Source organism: Nyctibius grandis, chromosome 2, assembly GCF_013368605.1.
Source record: "Nyctibius grandis isolate bNycGra1 chromosome 2, bNycGra1.pri, whole genome shotgun sequence".
NCBI classification, from domain to species: Eukaryota; Metazoa; Chordata; class Aves; order Nyctibiiformes; family Nyctibiidae; genus Nyctibius; species Nyctibius grandis.
Window position 1 is genome coordinate 99274702 of NC_090659.1, and position 27891 is coordinate 99302592.

The following is a 27891-nucleotide window of genomic DNA, read 5'->3' on the forward strand; positions in this document are numbered from 1 at the left end:
CCTGCTCCGGCGGCCTGGCAGCGGCGGCGGCAATAGGGGCGGCGGCGCTGGCGGGCCCCTGCCGCTGGGGCGCGCTGGTGGCTTCCAGCGCCACTCGCCGGGCGGAGCGGCCGCTCGTGGCGGCGGGCGGGGAGGCGCTGGCTTCCGTGTCGCTGTCGCTGCGCGATAGGGCGCCGCCCGCCGCCCCGCGCCGCTGCCCACCGCCAGCCGCGGGCTATGGCGCTGCTGCTGCCCCTGCCCGAAGCCGCGGCGGCGCTGGCGGCCTTGGCCGCCCTCCTCCTGGTCCTGGTGAGAGCCGCGCCGCGGTCACCGCGGGCCCGGGGTCCTCCGGAGCGGGGGCGGTACGTGGGGCCGCCCTGTCCCCGACTCCGCTGCGTGGGGCAGGAGTGCTTGGTGGCCCCCGGGGCAGCCGAGGGGGCTTGGTGGCCTGCAGCGCCCCTGGGAGCCTGCCGGGACGGCAGGGCCGGGCCGGCGGCAGCGCGGGTCGCGCCTGGCCGCGTTTCTGCGGCAGCTGTTAGGGCTGCGCTTGTGCGTGGCTTTGTGCGGGGAGCGTGTTTTGTCAAGGCGCGGGGTGAAACGCCTTGGGAACGAGATTAAAATGGGGCGTTTTGTCCTTTTAGTACGTCTTGTAAAATACCCTGGTACGGCGCTTTCACCGTAACCGCTTGAGAGTCCTGTGTGTTTCTGAGGGCCTGAAACGCCCTGCGAGTCTGAGAAGTTCAGCGCCTGGGAAGTGAAATTCTGCTGCCCATCAACAGTTCCACGTATATGGGGTTCCCAAGTAAAAGTACTCCAGAACCCAAGTTCTACAGATTTATTGTAGCCATGCATGAAAAGGATCAGAGCCTCACGTGTGCAAGCACACGTGGCTGAGTGGTCATGAGTAATGCCATCGATTTCAGTGGCTCCGTACAGGATCAGAGGCAGCACCAGCTTGTGTGGTAGAGATTACTTGGAGAAAGGGCAGTGGGGCTTGGACCACAACTTCGGAGGCATCCACATGCTTTGCAGTTGAAAACAGGAACAAGCCAATGACACTGACAGCGGTCAGAGTAGGTGAAATAGAGTAATCAAATGGTATGAGACGGTTTTGGTCCTGTGTGATTTGGTCAGTGGATGAAGGACTGCACCGCAGACCCACCTCATTACTGAAAAATACTGTGTTGCCCCTTGTAACATATTCAACTGCTAGGTAACCCTTTGATAGAATGCTCAATGATTTTTCTCATTTCTTTTTCATCACAGGTTTGTATGATTGCTCATGTAACTGCCATAAAAATGCCAACCCTTCACCAACATGAAGAAGAGAAATTCTTCATAAATGCTGAAGGCAGGAAAGAACCTGTACCAACTATACATGATCCCCCTACAAAAGAACTCTCTGTTGTTGTGCCTTCATACAATGAGGAAGACCGGTGTAAGATTTTTCTTATTTTGAGAAAAAGAAGAAAATCTATCTGTTGTTATGCTAATAATGCAGAGGTCAGTTTATGTTAGCAGTAGATTCTGGCAGGCCAGATTATGTATCTGATTTTGGACACAGTTTCCAGAAAACAGTCCAAGTACATTGAATTTCAAAATTAAGACACTGTGTAACATGATCTCTGCTGCTAAAAATAGCATGGGGCACTTGTAAGAATCCTCTTTATTTTAATGAAGTCCAGCAGAATGGCTGCTCATTGCTCCTGTAAATGCTGTAAGGCAAGAAGCAGAAAAAGACTTTTAAAATTTATTTGAGAGCTTCCCACTCTGTAAGCAACAGCAGCAGCTTCAGACAAACAGAAAAAGAATGATCTCATTGGTTTCTGTTTGAATTTTGACTTGACTATATATGTAAGTACCTGATACTAAAAAGTGAAGGCTTTCAGATGTGATAGAAGTAATCAAGCTCTAAAGCCATACCAGGGATTGATGTGGTAGCACATGTTGTTGTTCCTTTTCTTGGTGAGTGAAAATACTGAGCTGTTTGGGATTCCATTAAGAGAGATGTTGACAAGTAAATTGTATCTGGACACAAGGTAGGCCTGGCTCTTTCTCAAGTCCAGTGCATTCCTCAGTCCTGGTTCTTGTATACCTATTTTCAGTAAGCGAGGTCTTAATATACTTCATGAGATTTTCATTTAGTTGTCTCTTTGGAGACAGAACAGTCACCTGAGATGTGCTAGGGAATGAGCATACACTGCAAAGACAACCATAAGATTGAATGCCTTTCTAACCTGCAGGTAAATCGTCTGCAAAAATTGTGTCTGTTCGTTGGCTGAAGTATCATGGCCAGCAGCCTTAATAAGAGAAGGCATGTTACGAGTGTTAGGAATTTTTCTTGTTACTTTCTCTGTCAGCTTGCTTAAATAGATAAAGTCAGTGTTGATTTGCAGGGTCAGTCATAGAGAATGATTATTTTTTCTCCTTTAATACTGGGTAGAGAATTACGTATTTCAAAATAGAAAGCTGGTTCTTTAGAAGAAATGCTTTTATCCTGTCTTACATGTGTTATTTTTTTCATTATTCTTTTTGCATTCAGAAAGGACAGGACTTAGAGTTGTAGGTGCTAAGCTTGTTTATTGAAGCTAGTGTTGTAAGAAGGAGACAATTTGCTCAGCTTTGCTTCATGGTTGTTTTCAGCTTGCTTGTGCGGGTGCTTTTTGGTGCTTTTGATGCTTTGCCTGTTATAATCTACTAACGTGACCTCTACCTTTTCTCTAGTACCTCTTATGATGGATGAAGCTTTGGATTATCTAGAAAAAAGACAGGTATTTTCATTTCGCAATCAAAATTCATTATCTTTGTGTTATGTATGGTAGTAATCTATTCATTTTGTTATTTTGGTGTGTATTAAAACAGTATTACTTAGCCACTTAGAAGTAATGCTTCTGTCTTTTATCAGTTACTTTTAGATAGAATGCCAGAAGGTATTTTTAAATTAAGTAAAAATTTAATTTACTCCTATGTGATGAAAAATCTTTGTATGCGCGATATCTCTGCAAGACAGAGATTAAGGATTAACCATACGTTTAATTTCCTAAACTAAATCCTTGTTTGTTCTGACAAGTTTTTTAAGCATGTGTTCTTCATTAGGATTTGTTCTCTGGGTAAGAAGCCCATTGTGAAGGTTTGTGGGTTTTGTTTTGTTTGGGTTTTCTTAATAGTGATGTTCTGAGCTTTCATCTTTTACAACTAAATTGATTTTTCAGTTCTAGATGGTAGCTGAGAAAAACTATGACAAGCCAATGTAATGGAACAGGCATCAAATATGGCAAAATTCTTTGATTATAATTGCCATCTCAACAAATTTACTACATCATATTGGTGCCTGTCAGCAAACATGAATGAGTTAAAAACTGCTAGGGAGAAAGGAATGCTGATGTTTGAAAGACCTACTACCTACTTAAGAAATTGGATGTAATGCATGATTTCTGTTTTTATTTTCAAGAAACAAGATCCTTCCTTCACTTATGAAGTAATAGTCGTTGATGATGGTAGTAAAGATCAAACCACAAAGGTAAGAAAAAGAAGTGTCTTACCAAGTAATCAGAGGTATGGACTTTTGTACTGCATTTGTGAAATATAACAATGTTTTGCCTTTACGTTTTGGTACTTGAAGTAGTTGACAATTAAAATTCATGTTTCTGAATACTTTCTGTCATTGTCCTATATGCATCGTGGATGTTGCATACACACATGCATACACATATGATTCTTTTGCAAATACTGGTAGTATTGATTGGCGGCTGTGACAGCCATTTTCCTGCAGATGAGATTGTAAGAATTGTAATCTTAACTTCAACAAATTTCTTATGAAATATTCTACATGTTCATAGTAGCGTGAATATGAACTTGAGGAAGCTAAAAGGCCTTTTAAAATAGCTGATTCGTACTGTGATTGATAGAATGGCTGATATGTTGTATAGCTCCTTCCCGTACCCTTCATGGCTTTGTTCATTTAAAAATCCCAGTGCCAGTAGTAGTATTTTCAAAATAGTTCTGCATTCTTCTGCTCCGACTTTGGTGTATGTCACTGGAAAGGCAGGCTGGCCAACTTCAGGGTTTTTTTACTACTGCTTGGAAGATGTTTGAATTAGCTACTAACATGAATGCTGCTTTTTCATTTACTTCCCTTAAGCTTGTCCATTAAGGATTGCTTGTATGTATTTTTTGACTGCTTTGCATTCCTTCTAGTGTCACTTCTAACTGAGCACACTATGGCCATGGGCCTCTGGACTTAAAAGGACTTAAGACAACCTTTAGAAAAAATTAGAGGAGAAAACTCATGCTTTCTCTTCTCCACAACATGGAACAACGTGTGCATGTCCCTGCAGTGTGAGTGGGATTTTAGATCACCCTGAATTTTTGTTTAAAACCACAGATAGCAGCAAGACAAGTGAGAAATAGGTAGCAGTAGTAGAAAATTATTTTTATTTGATTAATTATTGGTGTTCGTATAAAAGGTCTGTAATAGCATGATGTAAATTACATTGCTATTGAGTTTTTTCGACTTGGGTGAATGGGGTTTAGAATTGCTTGGGGGAATATCCTGTTCTTACTGAACATGACTGGCTTCTTCAGTCTTCTTGTGTTGACTGTGAACTGGTTGTTATTTTCCCAAACAGACTCCAGCAAACACTGGCAATGTATTTGTGCTGACTGAAGTGGTTATAGCTCTGTGCTATTAAATTTTTTTAAAAAAAGGGTGAGCAAATATAAACTTCTACCTTGATTCCTGTTTTTGTTTTATGCTGTTTTTTTGTGCGTCTTATCAGGTTGCAATGAAGTACTGCAAGAAATATGGAAGCGACCAAGTGCGAGTGCTTTCTTTGGTAAAAAATCGAGGGAAAGGAGGAGCAGTCAGGATGGTAATTGATACTTTCATCTCCTTCTCTATCTGAACTACCTGTGCCCAAATATGCAGAAGATAGAGCTGTGCTGATTAACATTTTGAATTCAATACATTAACAAAATTATTATCAGAAAACTGAGTACAGGTTCTATAAACCAGCACAATTTATGCTTTCACATATTAATTTGCACATAGATATTATTATAAAATCATCACTCAGTGTGTGAAAGCTCTAGATGTTGTTATAATATAAATTGATAAATTGTTGTTAGTAGCAGAAAATTAAGACTCACCTGTTGTGTTGAATCTTTGAGATACCACTGTTTTGGTTACTACATTAGGTTTTTGCAGTGTCTTGCAGCTAGCTTATGATAAATACTGATTTCAAAGGTGTTGATTTTTATTGACTATTTTGATTGCAGGGTGTCTTTAGTTCTCGGGGAAAAAAAATTCTTATGGCTGATGCAGATGGAGCTACAAAATTTGCAGATATTGAAAAAGTAGAAGAAGGTCTAAAAAATCTTCAGCCATGGCCTGTGAGTATAAATTCTCGTGGGTTTAGTTTAATACGCATGCATACAGATCCATTTTTATAATTCTCTTCAACTTGAGCCCTTTGAGATCATTTGAAGATCTAGGTGTAAGTCTGAAGACCTAGGTGTAAGCTTAGAAGCTGCAAGAGTGGGCTGTGAGGAGGTAGCTTCCGCAGAGTTCTTGCCTCCTTTACATTCACTGTGCCTGTTTCAATGCAGTACATAATGTTCTATTTACCATTTTTCCTTTGAAGTTGTTATACTCTGTATAAATACCATGTGTTGTCTACTCAGTTAAAAAACAATTTTTTCTTTGTTAACTGTTTTGTATTTTCTTTTTATCTGATGTCATCCTATATACCTTTAAGGATGCATCTTAATTTCACTCTATTGTGTAGGTGTTCTCTTTTCTCGGAGTTGTTAGTTTAATGACAGTATTTGGAAGAACTTTTCTTGTAAATAAAAATTCAAAAACCTGTGGAACAAGACCTCCTCCCTGCATAGTCATTCTCTTCTGGGTGCTTGACTTGAAAGAACTGGGGTTTATTTTCATTAACCTACTGCTGAAATGCAGAACAGTGAGGTAGTTGTAGCTAGTTTCCCGAAGTGCCAGAAGCGATGTGCAGCCTTCCAGTGGGAGCTGCAAGGGATGCGCCTGTGCGAGCGCAGGACCACAACTGCAGGAGCTCTGGGCAGCAGTGTTTCCCTGATGCTCTCCGCTACCAAGGTGGCAGCAGCTGCTGGTTATCCAGCATCAGTCCTGTACTCTCAAGTATAGCAGTTTTGAGGGATTTTGTGTGAGAAGTAGTAGAGTGAGAATAATTTTAACTCTTCTGTTTTGATCACCTCTTTTGATTTAATTTGTGGTGATATTTTTGGCTGGTTATCGTGGCATTTTATTTGTCTGAAGGTACATGAGTGAAACAAGTGTTTTATTCTGTTATCCCTTCCACAGTGCAATATTTAGGGAAAACATAAATTATAACATTAAGTGCCTAGGAGCACTGAATGCATATCTGTGCATTTTAACACATTTACTGTATGCATACCTCAGAGGAACAATGTAAGCTAAACCAGACCTGAATAAATTGCAGAATTTTGTATGTACCATATGCAAAATGTAATAAATTTTAGATTATCTGATAATTGTAGAAAAGACTGATTTTAGCCTCAGAATCTAGAAGTAGAAAGAGTGCAGCTAAAGGAAGTAGAAGATGTACTGTTTTGAAGTTTTTATTACACAGTTCTCAACAGAAGATTCCACTGATCCAGAATATGTTAGTTTAAGTAATAACTCTTTAATTTGTATTCCTGTGCAGAACCAGATGGCTATTTCCTGTGGTTCCAGAGCTCATCTGGAGAAGGACTCAATAGCAAAGGTTTGTTTCCCTTTTCTGTTGTGTACTAATACTCAAATAGTTCCATTATTTGATTCTCTTCTACAGATTTTAAAATGAAATAAACAATATTTGTAAAAGAATGGAAGCTAAAAAATAGGAAGAGCTTGTCATAAGTGTAGCATATGCTCTATCACATGCAAAGGATGTGTTCTAGGTTTCAGGCACTTTGAACTGGTTTCAGTTAGTGTTCCAATTTATGGATTTAATTTTCCTAGTTGAGAACATCTTACAAGCAGAGCTTCTGATCGCTGACAGAATTGGTAGCTAGTACCCAGTACTGGGGCTGGAGTGGAAGGCAACTGACGAGTTCATTTTTATTGATTCTCTTCCAGTGCAAGAGCTTGATCTGCAGATCTTGAGACCTGTTTAAAATGAGTTAGGGATAATTAGCGGCAGACTGTTTGAAGAGTATCTCGATTCCTGGGAAAGTACTGTAATTTTTCTGTATTACTCATATTAAAATTTTTGAATTTTGAACAGGCAGTACTGTTCTTTGTGTTGCTCTTGTGGAGTAAACAGTGATGTAAAGGCACACAGTCTTATCTTGCATCTGGTTTTCTGATATCTTGGCAGACAGTAGTTGACAAAGCACAGGCATGGAACTGGTATTGCAACAGACACATTGCTGGTCTAATTTTTTCAGCATCCTTGGATGTGCTCATCATGTTGAATGTTCTCAAGAGTAAGCTTTGTTTATACTGGCGTTTAATACTTGAAATGATTCTAAAATATGTACACAACTACTAAAATAGTTACAAAAGTTCAGAAGAAGTTACACTGATAATGTTCAGCCCCTGGTAGATCTTTATTTTTTTCTTCTGGTTTATCAAGTAGTATTGGAGTGGTTCACTGGAAAGAGTTCTTGCAAATACTGCTGTATGTAGGTTAGCATCCTCACAGAAAAAACAAATCCAAAACCTTCGTCATTATCAGAAGTTAGGATAAATCTTTGACATGGTACTTGCATGCTTGTAGCACAGAATATACCATTTGCAGTTACTTGTTAGCTGTGAAGGCAGTGTGTCCTGGAAATGTTGCTACTACATGGAAACCATGTAGCTGGTAAATTTGAGCTCAGAAAAAATGCTTCATTTTGTGGTCAGGTACTGAATATAAATAAACTTTCTTCAGTGCATTCATATTTCTTTTCATCTTTGAAGGTTTTGCTACATGAGAGAGAGGAATTGGAACAGGACTTTATCTTTTAATACAAGAAGATAATTTTGGGGATGAGTTAGTCCATCTTTTGCTTCCTGTTTCTTCCCATTTTTCTGACTTTCCGATAAGGGATTCACCAGCTGGTTAGGTAGTACTGCTCTGTTTGAAATATGTAGCCAATTTCATCACCCAGCTGTTCCTAGACTGGAAAGGAAAGACTGCCTTTACCACATTGGGAAGAGACTGTTGTGTAGTGCAATAGGTATAAAAAAAAATGCAGAACAATCTTGGAGAAGTTGGGATTTCTCTCTGGGCTTAGTGGCATCTAAAACAGTAGAATGAAGCTATGATAAGGGACTGTGTGGGATTTATTATTAAGACCAGAATTTCACCCATCTCAAGACATCAAGAATTCTGTTCTGCCTCCAGAATTGTTAATGTACTTTAATGAAACCATAGTATGACATGCATAGTCTTGGGAGTAATGAACATAACCCAGGAACTCCTCTTTGTGAAGTAAGTGCACAGTTTCACTGGCTGACAGTCATGCAGCATGTTAGAGCTTCCCTTTTGAGACTGGTAGCCTTGTGTTCTTGATCACACGGTAGTTCACCTTCATCAAAAGAGCCAGAGAATCCATACCAGATCCACCATTAACCTAGGGCTAGAGCACTTTTCTGAGAGTCACGAGCTATGAATTTGAATTTCCTTAAGCCAAAGGCTATTACATAATAAGCTGAGCATCTTCTCATTTTTCAAGTGAGGCTTGAAATTATTAGCTTTAAAGGCATCTCTTATCACCCAGAGATGCTTACCAGTTAAATTGTTGGCTCCTAAAGATTGTGCATGGTATTGGGCTTGCAGTCTTAGATACAATCATGTAAATTGAGCTTAAGACCAGCAGTGAGTTCAGAAGCAGTTTGTGGATCAGAGTTCTAGTTGTCCGGGAGCTGTCTTGAGTAAAAAGACTAGGAGGGACCTCTGCAAACCCAGAGTCCAGCCTCTGGATTCCATGGACAAACTTATCTGTATGATTACTATGTCAAGAACAAAAGTGTAACCAAAGAGTATGGTCAGAGAACATTTACCAGGAACATAAAATATATCTGTGAAAGCAAAAGAACAAAAGATGTGACTGTGTAACATTGCTGGAAATATAAAATGAAATATTATCTTGCACAGCAGCTGTTGCTTTCGTCCTGTTTTTACTTGGTCCATCATACACTGCAAAAAAGTGCATTCTCTGATTGCATTCCCTTAAGTGCCTTAACATGGTGTGTGCAAGCTCTGGAGATCATTCAGTCTTGAATGGAAGAAGTGGGTGGCAAACAACAAGAGATATTCCCATTTGTTTTTTTTAATAATATAAAACTTTTTTTTAATTTTTGTGTCAAAGTAGCAGCTAGAACCTGTTTAGTTTTTAGTGTGTATACTTAAGAATAGCAGTCTTTCTGCAGTCCTGCTGGCTTGTTCTCCATTGTTTGTCCTGATAACTTTAGAATTTGTTGGACCTGTTCAACCAATTTTTAGGAAAACAAGAGGACTGGACAGAGGGAAAAAATACCTTCTAAATGTCCAGTGGAGTAGAGCGTGTAGCATGCCATCCCCCTCCTCCTTCACTCTTCTTTTTCTGGGGGAATTCCCAGAGAATCCTGCAGAAGATACTATGGCTGTCCTGCTCATTAATTGAAATCCAGGTGCAGGTTCCTGCTCCGCTTAATAAGGCATTATCCAAAATGAAAAGCAGCTCTAAATTAGGGAAAGCAGAAAAAAGAACTTGGAGTTCTCGTATCTTAGGCCAGCGTCCTAACCATGCGCTTGACCGGCAAGTCTTTCCTTTTCAGCTGTGATTTTGTTTCACTGTAATAATTGAAAAGTTCTGGTTTCATTCCAGTGAAAAACAAAAACAGCTTACAGACTGTGAAAGCTATCACGAAACAGGATTATTGTCCTGTAAACCGGCTCTATTCAAACACTTCACTCATCACTTACATGAAGCATCTAACTTCTTGCCTTTTGTCCACAGCGCTCTTACTTTCGAACTCTTCTTATGTATGGGTTCCACTTCCTTGTTTGGTTTCTCTGTGTCAAAGAGATCAGGGACACGCAGTGCGGATTTAAACTTTTAACCAGAGAAGCTGCCTCCCGGACCTTCTCAACTCTTCATATAGAACGCTGGTAAATACTTTCTTTTTTTGTTGTTGCTTTTTTCTAATTGAACATGGTTATGGAAAAGTAATTTCCGTATTGAAGCTACTATGAAGCATGTGATGTCTGTGTATAAATTCTAGCTGCTCAGTTTAACCAACAATAGTACTACTTGCATGACAATATAGATTTCTTGTTATGCTAAAATATCCTGGTAATTTCTAGGAATTCTGTTTTATTATTAAGATATACTTCAGGAAATAGTTGGTTATTTAATTTTATTCTTTCTTCTCATGATGATAGGGAGAAGGGGAACAGAGGAACTTACTAAGTTTTGATCTTAGAATAGCATCCACGTAAACTGCAAGAAGGATTTTAAGACTACATTGCTGAAATTTTGGGTGGCAACAATTGACTCTTTGCAAGTCCATTTTACTTTGGCACATGGTATGGAAAGAATTATGTAATACTAAGTAGGACATTTTGGTTTTGCCTTGTCAGAGCAACTGATTATTAATTAGGAGAGGGGAGCAAAGAAAAAGAAAATCCCAATAACTCTTCTCTGTTCACCTCTAAAAGAAATTCCAAATAAACAATTTTTGATCGTGTTGTAATCCACTCCCTATTTCAGAGAGTCTTCTCTCCTTTTGCAGATATGAGCCATGCAAGCAGATTAAGAAATTGAAAGAATCTCTTATTATGATAAGGGAAGTTTGACTTCTATCAGTTTGTTTTTATGCATTACAACCTCACAATTCAGTGCTGCTTAACCAAAAGACTTTACCTAAAATCCGTATATGATAAGACAAATATAGGCTGGGCAGAGAATGGGTTGAGAGCAGCCCTGAGGAGAAGGACTTGGGGGTGGTGGTTGATGAGAAGCTCAATATGAGCTGGCAATGTGCACTTGCAGCCCAGAAAGGCAACTGTATCCTGGGCTGCATCAAAAGGAGCGTGGCCAGCAGGTGAAGGGAGGTGATTCTCCCCCTCTGCTCTGCTCTTGTGAGGTACCCCACCTGGAGTACTGCATCCAGCTCTGGGGCCCCCAATATAAGAAGGACATGGAGCTGTTGGAGCAAGTCCAGAGGAAGGCCCCAAAGATGAACAGAGGGCTGGAGCACCTCTCCTATGAAGAGAGGCTGAGAGAGTTGGGGCTCTTCAGCCTGGAGAAGAGAAGGCTCTGGGGAGACCTTCTAGCAGCCTTCCAGTATCTGAAGGGGGCCTACAGGAAAGCGGGAGAGGGACTTTTTACAAGGGCAAGTAGTGATAGGATGAGGGGTAATGGTTTTAAACTGAAAGAGGATAGATTTAGGTTAGATATTAGGAAGAAATTCTTTACTGTGAGGATGGTGAGACACTGGCACAGGTTGCCCAGAGAAGTTGTGGCTGCCCCTTCCCTGGCAGTGTTCAAGGCCAGGTTGGATGAGGCTTTGAGCAACCTGGTCTAGAGGAAAGGTGTCCCTGCCCATGGCAGGGGGGTTGGAACTAGATGATCTTTAAGGTCTCTTCCAACCCAAACCATTCTGTGATTCTGTGTTTGTAATTGCTGAAGGCTCAAAGTGAAAGGAAATGCTTACTCTTTGCTTATTTTCTTGCTAGACTATTTCATGAGAGATTTACTGATAGATCTCATTAATTTAAGACAGTAGAAAAGGATGCATAGTCTTTGAATTACTTCAGAGCTCTCTTTTGTTATATTTAGCTAGAACAGTTCCCTTATGAGAGTGAAACAATCGTGAATGCTGTTATGGGACTGAAACACTGTTTCTGCACAAATACCATAATTTCTGTAAATTTCCTACACCACAACTATTGCTAAAAACGGTGGCTTAATAAAGTACAATTAAATCTTTTCAAACTATTGTCTTCATCCAAGAAAATCTCTCATGGGCTACTGCTTGCTGACAGGGAACAGAATTACTGAACAATGATCCCATATAAAAATGTGTGTAATCCTACAGTCCTAGTCAATTCCAATACATCTAGTTTTAGACTGAGCTTTGGCAGTGATAATTGAGCTATATTGCTCCTCCAGAATGGGGTTGCAAAGGTAGTGTTTGGGCGCACAAATCTGGTGTGGAACGTAGAGCTTCTGTTGAACCAAATCTGGAATTGTGAGCAGTCGGTGTTTAGAAAATCGCTTTCCTAGCTGAGTGGTTTGCTTAGTGCCGCAGAGGAAACTATAGCTGAGCCAGAAGTATGATTTGTGCTGCCACCTCCAAAACCAAACTTGATCTATAAAATTCTGTAAATTTCATATACAGTATTTTCTAAATACATGGTTAAACACATCTGTGAGGCCCAGAAGTGCACATCTCAAAATTACCCTGTTTAACTTCACTTTATAAATTAAGTGCTTCAAGAGGCAATACTGAAAGAAATGAATGAGGATAGTCAGTTTGATTTGTAAAAATGCAATCTTGATACTTACTGTGTTTTAAACTGAAGATTTTGAATATGAATGCACTTATTGGTCAGACATTATGTAAAGTGTTCAGTTTTTTATTAAAAAAAACTTAACAAGCTTTCTTCTGCGAAGGAACGAAAGAGTAAAAATAATTGTGCTGTACCCCATTACCGAGGAATAGAAGCAATGAAAAAGGGTTATTGCTAACTTATTTTATAGTAATTATATTGCTGGTGTGGAACAGACCAGATCTTCATGTCTTGGTGTGTTAATTCATTGTGCTTATATGTGCTGCTATAAAATTAGCCTTCTATTCTTGCTCTTTTATTTACAGTAATCCATAAACTAATCCCCTGAGTGTGTTCTTATTTATCTGAAATGTACCGGTTAGTGATGAAGAATGTTTGTTTTGTTTGTCAAGAAAAGAATAACTCAAATTCTTCCAATAAACAGCTCTTCAGATACTTCCAAGTCACAAATTTGCCTAAACCGGCAATAGGGTTTTTTCGATTTAGTTTAATTTTCTGCCAAAACAGGCAGTATATTGTCTGGTTTTATCCTCATCTGTCCTTCAGCAGTCTCTGTGCTTCCCTGCCTTCATTTTCATACTTATTGGCTAATTTAAACCAAATCTGACAGAACAGTGGAGATTTCAAGATCGAAAGGTTTGGCAAGTTTTGTGGAAACTGAAACCCCCACAGAGGAGAGAAACTCAGGATTATTGCCACTGCTGAAGAAAAAACTATAGTAAGGACTCAGAAGTTACTTGTCAGCTTCACAGCCAGCCATTTAGCATGTGTAACTGGAAGATTACTGACACTGTGTGTCAGTGCACAAAACAGAGTACTGTCTCTTTCCCAGTTAATATTTATAAGATCTGGAAATAAACTGGGAGATGGGGAGGTGTAAGTATGTGGGGAAGTGGGTGTGTTAAAGGAAACAGTAGTTGTAAGTGAAATGTCTGTGTTATACAGACAGTTGGGACAATTGCAGTTGGAAATTATATAGGGACATCAAACGTTCATCCCATAGAACCATACACTGGATTCCTTTGTATGAAATAATGTAAGAATCTGAAATAGCTCAATAATGGAAACTTCTTATTTTAAACAAAACTGGCCCCTGTTACCTTTCAATTGCATAACATGTAAAAAGGAAAATAAAAACTGGTTAGACATTGTGCCATGGAGGTTCTGTACATATCATGAGTACAGAGATGTAAGAGGAAGAAATAGTATTCTGTATTATATTTCTGCTGACCTGGAACAATGGGGAGTCCCTAACTGGGTCACAGAACAACTCATTCATATTGACACCGTCAGCAAGGGGTTGCAGAGAAACCACTATCTTGATATTGGACAAGAGGCTCTGAAATCTGGGTTTATTTCCACCTCTGCATCACTGCATTGGGGCTATTTGACATCTGAGGAAATTATTTGATTCTTTTTGAATCTTAAAATCCCATTAGTGAAGTGCAGCTCTGTTAGGTATTGAAAGAAGAATACTATTCAGTTCAGTATGGTCAGTGCTCAGATATTCTGTTAATAATGGAGGAGAGTGCTGGAGAAGATTCAACTAACAAGCAGCTATCTGAGAGCCAGCACCCTAGTCATTGAGTCTGCTAAGGGCTCCCCCGCTGCTGAACTGGAGCGTGTGGTGAGCTGTTGAAGAGAATTAACACCATTCAGTTTTTGCAGAAACCTCTTGTCTGCTCCAGTTTTGTCAGGCTCAGATTTTTTGAGGTACTACACTGTTAAGTGAATTCTTACGTGAGGACATAGTAAGTACTTAGACTAAATGTTAATACATCACATATTTACTCATGATGTTAATATAAAATGGCTATAAAGTTGGTTATCTAATAATTCCTGCCCTGAACTGTTAAGCTTACTGCTTGGTTAGAACATAAATACGCACACACAATGAGCAGGATTTGCTTCATCGTGTCTAGAGTGCATCTACTTGTCATCTAACCTCCCTTATACAACAGAAGAAGGGACAATTTTAGGGTATAATACATTTCATCCTGATATAGGCCTCTAAAATATGCCAGATGAAGTGCAGCTGACAAATGTCTGTTTCCTGCCCTCAACTATGAAGGGACGCTAGACAATTTGTACAGAAGTAGCTGTCTCTACTGTAGATGACTGAAGTTCAGCAAGGTAAATTCAACTCGTAGCGTAGTAATATGTAGGAAAAAACGTGTCAGGTTGCTGGTACTTCAACTACATCAAAAGGATAAACTATTCAGTAAATCCTGAAAGAGGTGGGTTAGAAGGAAAGCTACTGAAGCAATTTGGTATCAAAGGCAGCTCACTTTCTGGGCTGTATAGGCAGTGCCTGTTGCTTCTGTAGACAAAAAGCCCCAAGAATTCTTCCCTTTGGATAAAGGAATCCAGTAGTGTCTTTGCATACAAGAGAGCACCAGTGCTGAATTAGCACTGGGCAGTAGGAGACTGCCCTGAAGTGCTGGGTATTGTCAATACTGCCCCAAAAGGCAGAGCAATATGTATTCAAGAAATAATACAGGTTTTATTTCTGTGTCTCTCAGCAGACTAGTAACATACGTCACTCAAAGAGGAAGTGTTAGGAGCACAGTCTCTGTCTTGGAAGCTGTTGATTCTGATCACAGAATCAACCAGGTTGGAAGAGACCTCAGGGATCATCGAGTCCAACCGTTGCCCTGACACCACCCTGTCAACTAGACCATGGCACTAAGTGCCATGGCCAGTCTTTTCTTAAACACATCCAGAGATGGTGACTCCACCACCTCCCTGGGCAGCCCGTTCCAATGTCTAATGACACTTTCTGTGAAGAAATTCTTCCTAATGTCCAACCTGAACCTCCCCTGGCGAAGCTTGAGGCTGTGCCCTCTTGTCCTATCGCTAGTTGCCCGGGAGAAGAGGCCAACTCCCACTTCACTGCAACCTCCCTTCAGGTAGTTGTAGACTGCAATAAGGTCACCTCTGAGCCTCCTCTTCTCCAGGCTAAACAACCCCAGCTCTCTCAGCCGTTCCTCGTAGGTCAGACCCTCCAGACCCTTCACCAGCTTGGTCGCCCTCCTCTGGACTCGCTCCAACACCTCAACATCTTTCTTGACGTGCAGGGCCCAGAACTGGACACAGTACTCAAGGTGCGGCCTCACCAGTGCCGAGTAGAGAGGGACGATCACTTCCCTAGACCGGCTGGCTACACTATTCCTAATAGAGGCCAGGATGCCATTGGCCTTCTTGGCCACGTGGGCACACTGCTGGCTCATGTTTAGCTGGCTGTCGATCAGCACCCCCAGGTCTCTTTCCACCAGGCCACTTTCTAACCACTCTTGCCCCAGCCTGTAGAGCTGCATGGGGTTGTTGTGGCCGAAGTGTAAGACCCGGCACTTGTTCTTGTTGAACCTCATGCCGTTGGTCTCGGCCCATCTATCTAACCTGTCCAAATCCCTCTGTAGGGCCTTCCTACCCTCCAGCAGATCGACACTCCCACCCAGCTTGGTGTCATCTGCAAATTTGCTGAGGGTGCACTCAATCCCTATGTCTAGATCATCTATAAAGATATTGAACAGCACCGGCCCCAGAACTGAGCCCTGGGGAACACCGCTAGTGACCGGCCGCCAGTTGGACTTTGCCCCATTCACCACCACTCTCTGGGCTCGGCCATCCAGCCAGTTTTTAACCCATCAAAGAGTCCACCCATGCAAGCCCCGGGCAGCCAGTTTGTCTAGGAGGATGTCAATGTAAACAACATAGCTATCCTGCTGCTAGGTTGGACAGGCTGAAAGATTTCTAAGTTTCTGTACTTAAATAGCTATCACAGATACAAAAATAAATGCATATGGTGTTTTCAGTGTTTCACCAGCACCACCAATAAAATGGAGTCTTGTGTTTCCATATTCAACTTTCACATGAAAAAGAAGGGGAGAACACAAGATCTTCCTTTACATGATCTTCTGTGCATCTTTGACAGTTTCAATATTAGTTTAATCATAAGAAAATAACCCCATATCAGCTGCATTAAGAATGAAAAACTACTTGCTTAGACCTTCACTTTTTTCGGCTTTCACAGAATCACAGAATCACAGAATGTTAGGGATTGGAAGGGACCTCAAAAGATCATCTAGTCCAATCCCCCTGCCGGAGCAGGATTGCCTAGACCATATCACACAGGAACGCGTCCAGGCGGGTTTTGAACGTCTCCAGAGAAGGAGACTCCACAACCTCTCTGGGCAGCCTGTTCCAGTGTTCGGTCACCCTCACTGTAAAGAAGTTTTTCCTCATATTTATGTGGAACCTCCTGTGTTCCAGCTTGCACCCATTGCCCCTTGTCCTGTCAAGGGATGTCACTGAGAAGAGCCTGGCTCCATCCTCATGACACTCGCCCTTTACATATTTATAAACATTAATGAGGTCACCCCTCAGTCTCCTCTTCTCTAAGCTAAAGAGACCCAGCTCCCTCAGCCTCTCCTCATAAGGGAGATGTTCCACTCCCTTAATCATCTTCGTGGCTCTGCGCTGGACTCTCTCTAGCAGTTCCCTGTCCTTCTTGAACTGAGGGGCCCAGAACTGGACACAATATTCCAGATGCGGCCTCAGCAGGGCAGAGTAGAGGGGGAGGAGAACCTCTCTCGACCTGCTAACCACACCCCTTCTAATACACCCCAGGATGCCATTGGCCTTCTTGGCCACAAGGGCACACTGCTGGCTCATGATCATCCTGCTGTCCACTAGGACCCCCAGGTCCCTTTCCCCTACGCTGCTCTCCAACAGGTCTGCCCCCAACTTGTACTGGTACATGGGGTTGTTCTTGCCTATATGCAAGAACATGCTCTTTCTATTCCAGTTGACATTGAATTGAAAATCACCTCTTTAATGTTAAAAATCCTGGAAAACTGGGACCACAGTTTTCTTCTTTCTGTGCTTAACTTGATTTACAGATGTGTATATTTAGGAAATCTTAAAAGCAAACTGAAATACACAAGGGAAAATACTGGTTTATCATTATGGTGATAAGAATCATGTAACACTTTTTAAAGAGAGACCAAGATATTTCCTAGAATATTTTGTTAATCTAACTCTAAAGTTTAGAAAGCATTTGAAAATTAATAGATACTGGAAACTGTTTCTATATTTGATACTAAGAAATTATGCTTACATCCTAAATTATCTTTTTTTTGTGAGTGTTGTCGTTGACTTTTTTCTTTAACTGTCCTTTGGAGAGCTGGCTGTGTATATACGAATACAAACCAAACGTTCTTGAAATTTACTTTCTAAATAGCAAAGTTTTGACATCAGTTTGAAATGAGAGTAACCTTTTGAACAGAGAGCATATGCTTTGCGTTTTACGTTCTGAATCTGATTACACCACTAATCTACTTTTCAGAAATGGATGGAGCACATTTTTTAAATTAAAACTTAAAAGAAAATTAAAAGGGATATTTTAAAAACATAAGGGAGGCAGTTGGAATTACTCACTTTCAGACTCTAAAAGAAGCTCTAGTTCTGCATCTACAGTCTTGACCAGAGAAATGTAACTGTTTATGTTAAATTTTAATGCACAGGAGGAAAACTGGAAAATTAAATGGTGTCACTGGCATAATTTTCCTGTCCTAAATTTGGTCATTGATTTCTTCTGACTACAAAAAAAAAAAAAAAATCATAAATTTTCTTCCAGCCAGAAAATGTCTCTCCTTACTTAGGAGAACTAGACATAGCAGCGGTTACTGTCCTACCTGGAATATTAATAAAATGAGGGGAAATTCAAAACATAATTCTAGTCCTGGTTTGATGGACATACTTTTTTAAAGTGACAATTTATAATGATATTATGCAACTCAGCAGATCACTGATTGTTGCTATTACTTTTGTTTGTAAAAATTGCCTTCTGCACTGAACAAGCCATGCTGTTTCACATTTAAAACTCAAAAAAGCTCAATATAAAAAATTAATGTTTGTTTCTCTAGTTTGTCACTAATCTCTAAATGTGAGTCTCTATTTTAAAACTACAGAAAAACAAGCATTCATATTGCTACAGGGATTTTTTTCCACCTCTTTGGCATTGTAGGCCAACACGAGCAGTGGGATGAATTGTTTTTTTCCTGGTTTTGTGCATGACAAGTACAATTGTTTACGAACGTCTAATCAACACAAAAATATTTTGCTGTTATAACTATGTCTGTTTTATCTTGTAAAAAATCCTGCTCCTGGCAGACATATGTGGACTTTCAAAAGCCTCGGTACAGCTAGAGCAGTACTGGCAGTCTAACCCTCTTGACATCCTATTTCAGTCTTAGACCTCATTGGCCAGTGAAAGTTTTCTCTGCCCATTAAGAATTTGCTGGGATAACATGTCTTGGGTGTAGAAAAGTCCTAAATTCCAGTTAAAACAGTATAAATGAAGGCCTAATTTTGATATTTGAAACACTTACTTAATATTGGACCAGCAAAAGAAGAGCCCTAGTGCAATTTTAAAATACGGAATAATTTTGCAGGATAGATGTCTTTCTTACAAGCTGAAGCATTTTAAGGGTTCAGTTTAAAAGGGTTGAATATAGTTAAACACATACCAGCTTGGTGTTCAACTGAATTTTAGCCAGCCTCACCTTAAATTGTAGTTTAGCCAAAAGTACTCCTTAGCGTAAACACAACCACACGGAGAACTTTTTCTGTATTTTACATTTCATGTTTGTGTTATTTAACACATAATGGAGGCACTGTTAGAAATAGATGGGGAAGTTGTTTGCACCATATATTTTTGGTTGTCTAACTTTGGGTACTTAGATTGGAGCCTGAATTCATTCAGACTGGAGCCAAACTTAGGTATTCTGAGCTGTGTCCCCCCCTCCCCAGTGGCTCCTACTTTCACTCTCTGCAGCAGGCTCCGGCGAAGTACATGGTGTGAAAGATTCCCTGCTATTTCTAACAAACAGCAGTTCTGCCACATGTTAACTAGTCACAAATTGCTTCATGTCAAAACACATGTGTGGCACTCACCAACTCATCCACTGGTGTTGCTTTGACCTCCTCTAGGGTAGGCTCCAGCGAACATAACCACGCTTGAATCTTGACTATGGAAACTTCTGTATGGTTCTTCTGTACCATCTGGATCTGGTGATCTGCAGTACGGGTGTAATACTATCAGTGTATTGAATACACTGCGATCTGTATTCCTCGATTAACTATTCTAGTATGTGTATGAGGTGTACTGAAAAGTGGTGGGGAATAGGGGCATTAAGAAGGTACCCCAGCAGTACAGCACAGAAGTCATTCTCCTTTCAGCTTTCAACAGGTTTTTTTTAATTTCAGAATATGTTCACTATTACACAAATGGCAACCACATGTGAAGATATTATTGTTCAACCTGATTAATTCCTGTGCTTTTAATCTTTTACTTTGACCGCTGTAGTTCACCAGACTATTTAATGTTGTTGTACTGTGATGTGGATGCTGACATTCCAGTAATCGGTTGTCCATAGGAATTGTTGCAAGTAACTATTAGTTCACTAGGCTCATACTTTATGTAGTAGTATTTTTAGAGCAGTTCATATAGTATAATTCATCACACAATTATTTTGTGTCTCTTAAACTTTTTAGTCAGTTAAGTAGTAAGTATTACAAAATTAGATTTAGTCTTAATACACATGACTCATAAACATTCAGAGGTGAATACATGGGTTTTTTGGCTTACAAATGTAAAATGTCAGCAAAAAATTAAATAGTGCAACTTTAGTAGAAGAGACCATGACATAATTAATAAAATAATATTCAACCCTCATTTAAAGAAAACAGTGAAATTGCAAGGCTGCTTGGAGCAGATGCAGTTCACTGAGGTAAAAAAAAAATAAAAGCATTTATTCCTGTACCTTTTTTTGTGACAAAAGGCCTGCATCCTTACAAAGAGGTTCTAAATTCTCTATACACAATTAACTGTATTCTCTGTAGATAACCTCTGTTTCTGCTGCCTTTGCATGTTTTAATGCTGTCCGGAGTGATATCAATAGCTCTCCTGTAACATACATGTACAGTGTGAGTTCAGGTTTGTCCTGGTTTGGCCTAAACCAGGCCGATTTTCCTTTCAGTGATTTTTACTTTCAGCTAAGTCTCCTCTAAGTTAACTGCACTTTCTGAAACTAACTGCAAGTTTTTGCGGACAGTGTCTGCTTCCAGGACTGATAACGCTCGAAGTTTGTAGTTATCACTGAGGCACCGGTAGGGATGTTGTGCAGAAAGGCTCTTGCTGTACTTGTTCTTGAGAGAAACCAAGGTCACTGCTGAATTCCTCACTGCTTACGAGTGAAGAGCCGAAGGGGGGTCGCAGCTGCAGGGGGAGCGGACAGGGCAGGTGACCCAAAATTGACCAACGAGGGTATTCCATCCCATACACGTCATTCTCAGTATAAAGCGGGGGGATCACGAGGGTCTCGCTCTCTTTCTGCTATGGCCGGTGTCCAGGGAGGACTCCGTCTGTTTTCCTGCTGCCCCCGATCCCGATCCGTGCGTTCCTGAATCCAGCTCTCGACCATCGCTAGGCCCAGGCTGGGCCTTCCCGGAGCCTGCCCTGCAGTGCCGGTGGTGACGTGGCTGACTTCAGGGGAGCTCAATCTTGGTTTTGTATATATATTTGTATATATTTGATTATTTCTATTATTATTATTATACTTTTTTTTCCATTATTATAGTTTATTAAAACTGTTTTAATTTTCCAACCCAGAAGTCTCTCTCCCTTTTCCCTTTCCCTTTCCCTCTGGGGGGAGGGGGAGGGATAACAGAGGGCATCTGCCGCAGGTTTAATAGCCAGCCCAGGTTTAAACCGTGACAAGGTTGATGCATGTTTGGTAATGATTTCACCGGCAAGCGAGTGTGCTATGGTCTGTACTTCAATGGGAACCTACATGTATGTGTCATACCTAAGTGCACATTTCAAAGTGGACTTCTACTGTTGCATTCATTAATCACAGAATCACAGAATCACAGAATGTTAGGGATTGGAAGGGACCTCGAAAGATCATCTAGTCCAATCCCCCTGACGGAGCAGGATTGCCTAGACCATATCACACAGGAACGCGTCCAGGCGGGTTTTGAACGTCTCCAGAGAAGGAGACTCCACAACCTCTCTGGGCAGCCTGTTCCAGTGTTCGGTCACCCTCACTGTAAAGAAGTTTTTCCTCATATTTATGTGGAACCTCCTGTGTTCCAGCTTGCACCCATTGCCCCTTGTCCTGTCAAGGGATGTCACTGAGAAGAGCCTGGCTCCATCCTCATGACACTCGCCCTTTACATATTTATAAACATTAATGAGGTCACCCCTCAGTCTCCTCTTCTCTAAGCTAAAGAGACCCAGCTCCCTCAGCCTCTCCTCATAAGGGAGATGTTCCACTCCTTAATCATCTTCGTGGCTCTGCGCTGGACTCTCTCTAGCAGTTCCCTGTCCTTCTTGAACTGAGGGGCCCAGAACTGGACACAATATTCCAGATGCGGCCTCAGCAGGGCAGAGTAGAGGGGGAGGAGAACCTCTCTCGACCTGCTAACCACACCCCTTCTAATACACCCCAGGATGCCATTGGCCTTCTTGGCCACAAGGGCACACTGCTGGCTCATGGTCATCCTGTTGTCCACTAGGACCCCCAGGTCCCTTTCCCCTACGCTGCTCTCCAACAGGTCTGTCCCCAACTTGTACTGGTACATGGGGTTGTTCTTGCCCAGATGCAGGACTCTACACTTGCCCTTGTTATATTTCATTAAATTTCTCCCCGCCCAACTCTCCAGCCTGTCCAGGTCTCTCTGAATGGCTGCGCAGCCTTCCGGTGTGTCAGCCACTCCTCCCAGTTTTGTGTCATCAGCGAACTTGCTGACAGTGCACTCTATTCCCTCATCCAAGTCATTAATGAATATATTGAATAGTACTGGTCCCAGTACCGACCCTTGAGGGACTCCGCTAGACAGAGGCCTCCAACTGGACTCAGTCCCATTGACCACCATTCTCTGGCTTCTTTCCTTCAGCCAGTTCACAATCCACCTCACTACCCGATCATCCAGACCACACTTCCTCAGTTTAGCTGCGAGGATGCTGTGGGAGACCGTGTCAAACGCTTTACTGAAATCGAGATAGACCACATCCACAGCTTTACCATCATCTATCCACCGGGTTACGTCCTCATAAAAGGCTATCAAGTTGGTTGAGCATGACTTCCCCTTGGTGAAGCCATGCTGAGTGCCCCTAATGATCCCCCTATCCTTGATGTGCCTAGAGACAGCACCAAGAACAAGTTGTTCCATCACCTTTCCGGGGATGGAGGTGAGGCTGACTGGTCTATAGTTACCCGGGTCCTCCTTCTTGCCCTTTTTGAAGACTGGAGTGACATTCGCTTTCCTCCAGTCCTCAGGCACCTCTCCCATTGCCCACGACTTAGCAAAGATGATGGAGAGTGGCCTAGCAATGACTTCCGCCAGCTCCCTCAGCACCCGTGGGTGCATCCCATCAGGGCCCATGGATTTATGGACGTCCAGATTGCTTAATTGGTCCCTGACCCAGCCCTCATCTACCAAGACAGATTCCTCCTCTATCTTGACTTCTTCTGGGGCCTCAGGGGTCCGGGGCTCTTCAGGACAGCCTCCAGCAGTATAGACAGAGGCAAAGAAGGCATTCAGTAACTCCGCCTTCTTTTTATCCTCTGTCTCCAGGGCCCCCACCTCATTCATCAGTGGGCCTACATTGCCTCTAGTGTTGGCTTTACCTGCAATGTATTTGAAGAAGCCCTTTCTGTTGTCCTTGACCTCTCTTGCAAGGTTTAATTCCAAGGAGGCCTTAGCTTTCCTAGTTGCCTCCCTACATCCTCTGATAACAGACTTATATTCCTCCCAAGTGGCCAGCCCCTCCTTCCATGATCTGTACACCCTCTTCTTCCACTTGAGTTTGCCCAGCAGTTCCCTGTTTAACCATGCAGGTCTCCTGGTACCCTTCCTTGACTTCCTACCTGTTGGGATGCTCTGATCTTGAGCTCGGAAGAAGCAGTCCTTGAATGCTAACCAACTATCTTGGGCCCCCTTACCTTCTAGTACCCTGAAGGTAGTTTTGCAGAAATGCACTGCACTTGTTAAAAGGAGAGGGTGGCTTGAAGTAGAAGGAAATAACATCTGAACTTGGCTAGCAACCTGCTAATGTTTTTTGCCTGCTCTTGATCACCTGTCTGTCCCTTTCTGCCTTTTCTGTAGTGTTAAATGGCGTTACCAATGACTGGCATTTAAGCAACCCTTGAAGCATGAACGAATAATGTTAATTTTATTGCATACATTTTCTCCAGTGGCAGAAGATTTTTTTTAATTTCAGAAGAAAATTGTCTTGGACTTAGCAATGAGAATTTAAGGAGATTCGAAACTTAGAGAGTTATTGAGAGAAAATGTGGACTAGTGTTGAATTGTACTTGACTGCCTCACAGCTGCATTTTCAAGACCTGTGTAGGCTGGTTTGGAACAGCTGTTCTATTGACTTCAAACTGAAAACCTTACCAACAGCTTGGCTAAAATGTTTCCAATTCCTTAATATTCAAGGTTTAGTTCCCTGAGGGAAAAAAAAAACCCTCTGTGTTTGAATATGTATTGAGTCTAGTAGGAACCAGATGTGGATGACCAGTGACAGTGCTTTCCAACACAGACTACTGTTTTAAAAAAAGCTTTTTATTGGGGGAGGGTGCTGTTTAGCTTAAATTCCAATTACTAGAACTCATTTAAGGAACAGGAACAAGAACACCCTTACTGGCACTTGAAGACTACAAAGAAGGGAGAAAAAAGACCTAGCAATCAATAAATCTAAGAATAAATCTAAGAAATTTAACCAAAATCACCAGAATCTTCATAATTGTGATTTGCATTCACCCTTATAAATAGCAGCTACTGGTAGTTTCATGTGCTGATTTCTACATGAGCATTGCAAGCTGTAGTTGCCAAACCACTTTTCTAATATCAAAAACCTCAGTGTCTCAGATCCAGAAGGCCTACTTGCAGTTGCAAGAGTGAAACACAGAAACAATTCTCTGTGCAGAGGATTAAAGCGTATCTTGGACAAACTGGGCAGGAGGAGCAGGTGACTTAAGAGTAGGATCACTTTGCCAATTCATTTTGCTGGCACAATTGTTCACAGGTTGTGAGCAGCTGAGGGAACTGGGGTTGTTTAGTCTGGAGAAAAGGAGGCTCAGGGGAGACCTTATCGCTCTCTACAACTACCTGAAAGAAGGTTGTAGTGAGGTGGGTGTTGGTGTCTTCTCTCAAGTAACAAGCGATAGGACAAGAGTAAACAGCCTCAAGTTGTGCCAGGGGAGGTTTAGATTGAATATTAGGAAAAATTTCTTCACCGAAAGGGTTGTCAAGCATTGGAACAGGCTGCCCAGGGAAGTGGTGGAGTCACCATCCCTGGAGGTATTTAAAAGATGTGTAGATATGGTGTTTAGGGACATGGTTTAGTGGTGGACTTGGCAGTGTTAGGTTAACGGTTGGACTCAATGATCTTAAGAGTCTTTTCCAACCTAAATGATTCTATGATAGTAAACTATATATTGGCTATGTTCTGAGCTGTTCAGTAAGGAAAATTAATTTCCCTTTCATGTGCCTCTGACCTGTAGAGCATCGGTATCAACTTTGTAACTGAACACCAGCCTCCTTAAACTAGGCTAGGGATTTAATTAACAGTGCCACCTTCTTTCTTCTGGGAGTAAGTGTGACTGTATTTGCTATTTCCTGTTCTACTTCAGGGCGTTTGATGTGGAACTTCTCTATATAGCTCAGCGCTTGAGAATACCTATAGCAGAAGTTGCTGTCAACTGGACTGAAATTGAAGGTATGGAAATTTTTTATATTCTTGTAGGATTCCTTAAGTGTCAATGCAGAATAAAATATCCGAGGGTCTTCCCATACTTTACCCAGTTTTGATAACACACAGCCTTCTTTCCGCACAAATTTTGAATTTCATGTCCTTGTCAGCCTTTTGACATGGCATGGTACAGGAAGAGTAGGTAAAGGGGTAGCAAGGGGAAGAGAAACTCTGCACTCCTACTGGAAACAAAAGTAGGCAGTTATACTGCTAGGACAAAGCACTACTTTGGCATGTCCTCTTGCTGTAATGTGTTAATAAAAGTATTGCAATTGTAAAACGCTGTGCAGGAAGTCTTACCATTGTTTTTTATTGATTCAACTCCATTTCACTGTGTCTTGCCTTCCAAAATTCCCAACGCACCTATTAAGGCCTCCTCTAGGGCACCCTCTCTTCTTAAGATGTGATGTTCTTTCAGACCTGTAGGGAGGTCTCTGTTCCTGGGCTACTAGGTACTGCTTGCTTCTGCTTGCTTCTGCTTGCTTCTTCCCTCCCATCAAATGCAGTTCCTTCTTTTTTTCCCTTTCATGTTGTTTTCTTTTTTTAATTGAATCTATTCTCCTCAACACAACCCCTGAACAACAGAAAGTATAATGAACTGCAGTGCTGATGAAGGGTGCAAGAAAGTAGAGAACATCCTAACCCAACTTTACTAGAAAAGAAATATTTTCTTTCAGTGCAGTTCCATGTGTATATTGCATCTAGCACAAATGTTAGCAAAAATGGAAGAGGGCTTGGTTTCTTAGGGTGGGTTCCTTACCTGGCCTGAAGATTGGCACATTCGTGTTACTGCTGTAAGACAACAGGGGGTGGTCCTCTTCTCCAAAGTCACTAAGACATCATTTGCTTAATTATTGGTGTTCAGGTTCCTATTTACTTGAACAAAGCCTTGTCACAGAGAAGACTATGCATCTTGTGACATACATGGTATTACTGTGCTGCTTGCAAACTAGAATCTCTCACTTATGGTATAATGTAATTAATAGCAAGCAATAACTTTCGCAATATAAATTTTTATTAATGCTAAGGTCTAGGTTGTGAGGCTGAATGTGCTGAGAATGCAGAGGTTCATGGCTACTTAAACGTGCATCTTGCCAATGCTCATTTTTTCTAACAACGTTCTTCTGATTTTCTTCTTCATTAATCACAGGTTCTAAGTTAGTTCCCTTTTGGAGCTGGCTGCAGATGGGCAGGGATCTTCTTTTTATACGAGTGCGATATATGACTGGTGCCTGGCAGCTTGAAAGAAGAAAATGTAATTAGGTTATTTACATTTTCCAAATATATTATTTTACATAATGGAACATGAGAACAGTTTCAATCAAGTGAAGTGGTGATGAAAGCTGAGGTAATTCTTCATTGCTCTTGTTGTATGTTTCATTTTTGCAGCATGTATGTGTTTTATAAGATTGTCAGCAGGGAATTTGTACAATGTTTTGAAAAGAGAAAGGATTTCCAAAAAGATTTTCTTATCTGGTAATCAGGTTTTTCTTTTATTAAATAGTAGCTTTAACATGTCTTATAAATTCAATCAAATAAATATATCTGCTTTTGTCTCATCATACATTTGGAATTTCCTTATACATATTAAAAAGAGGCACTCTGTTCTACAAGGTGCAATATTATGTGTGAATGACCACAACCATTTGTTTCTGTAGTATCTCTTAATTTATGGCCGTATTGCAACTTGGAATGATCCATCATGGTTCACACTGATTCTATGTTTAGATTCAATGTTATGGGAAACATTAATGGGTTTTACTGAGTTGTAACAGTAATGTTCATAAGGCTGTTCTAAGAACTTTCAGTAGTCTCTTGACATTCCAAATGTTTTTGTCTGAAGCTGGGATAGTTTTACTGAGATCAAACTGCAGATCGTCTCCAGACTGCAGAAGGTCCAAGGGAAAGCACATTTCATTTTAAGATGTTGTCTTCTATAAATATGTTTTCTTCATGTGTGCTAATTAATACTGCATGCTCAAGGCTAGGAGTCCTTGGCATCTCCAAATCTGTAGTGAAAAGGGTATGGAAAGCTAATTCAGAGCATGCAAAAATGAGACGCAATGTACATTTGGGGGCCTGTGCATTAGCAATGCCCATTTGAAGTTCTCATGCTTCAAATGAGATCAGAGAGGGAGGGAGGAGTCTTGAGTCTTTCTTAGTAATGTCATACTCTGTTACAGTACACAAGTTTCAATAGTGCTTTCAAAACAGTTGTGGAATGCCAACAAATTAAACCAATCTTTCTTTTAGAAACAGGTACAAATTTGAACAGATTTAAAGAACGAACGGTGTGTGGTCATACTTTCACATACAGTTTCACTGGTGATTTTTCTAATCCTTCTGTAATATTGAGTTCAGTTTTGCTCCTCTTAGGATTACCTCAGTTTTCTATAAATTGAAGTGTCGGAATAAATTCTCAAAAAGTATCTTCAGTTTGATTTTGCAGGCTTTATTCTCTTGTCTAGTCCACAAACATCTCTGTTACTTCTGCTGAATCAATCACATGACTCCTCATTGCCATTGCTATAATGAAATACCAGCTTTGCAGTTTTC

General features: G+C 41.1%; 1 protein-coding gene across 3 annotated transcripts; it reads left to right on the forward strand.

Annotated features, from left to right (window-relative positions):
- The first annotated feature begins 130 nt into the window (after positions 1-130).
- Positions 131-27764, forward strand: ALG5 (ALG5 dolichyl-phosphate beta-glucosyltransferase). Of its 3 annotated transcripts, XM_068423310.1 has the most exons (10): positions 135-288; positions 1246-1417; positions 2704-2750; positions 3431-3499; positions 4758-4850; positions 5257-5370; positions 6687-6746; positions 9952-10103; positions 25217-25302; positions 26486-27764. In XM_068423310.1, exons 1-10 carry the CDS (start codon positions 217-219, stop codon positions 26596-26598), a joined length of 978 nt encoding a protein of 325 aa, XP_068279411.1. In that variant the 5' UTR covers positions 135-216; the 3' UTR covers positions 26599-27764. The 3 variants fall into 3 exon arrangements, with proteins under 3 accessions (XP_068279418.1, XP_068279425.1, XP_068279411.1); XM_068423317.1 differs by lacking the exons at positions 25217-25302; positions 26486-27764 and adding an exon at positions 20925-21059 and having other exon boundaries at positions 131-288; XM_068423324.1 differs by lacking the exons at positions 25217-25302; positions 26486-27764 and adding an exon at positions 10377-11172 and having other exon boundaries at positions 131-288.
- Positions 27765-27891: the final 127 nt, after the last annotated feature.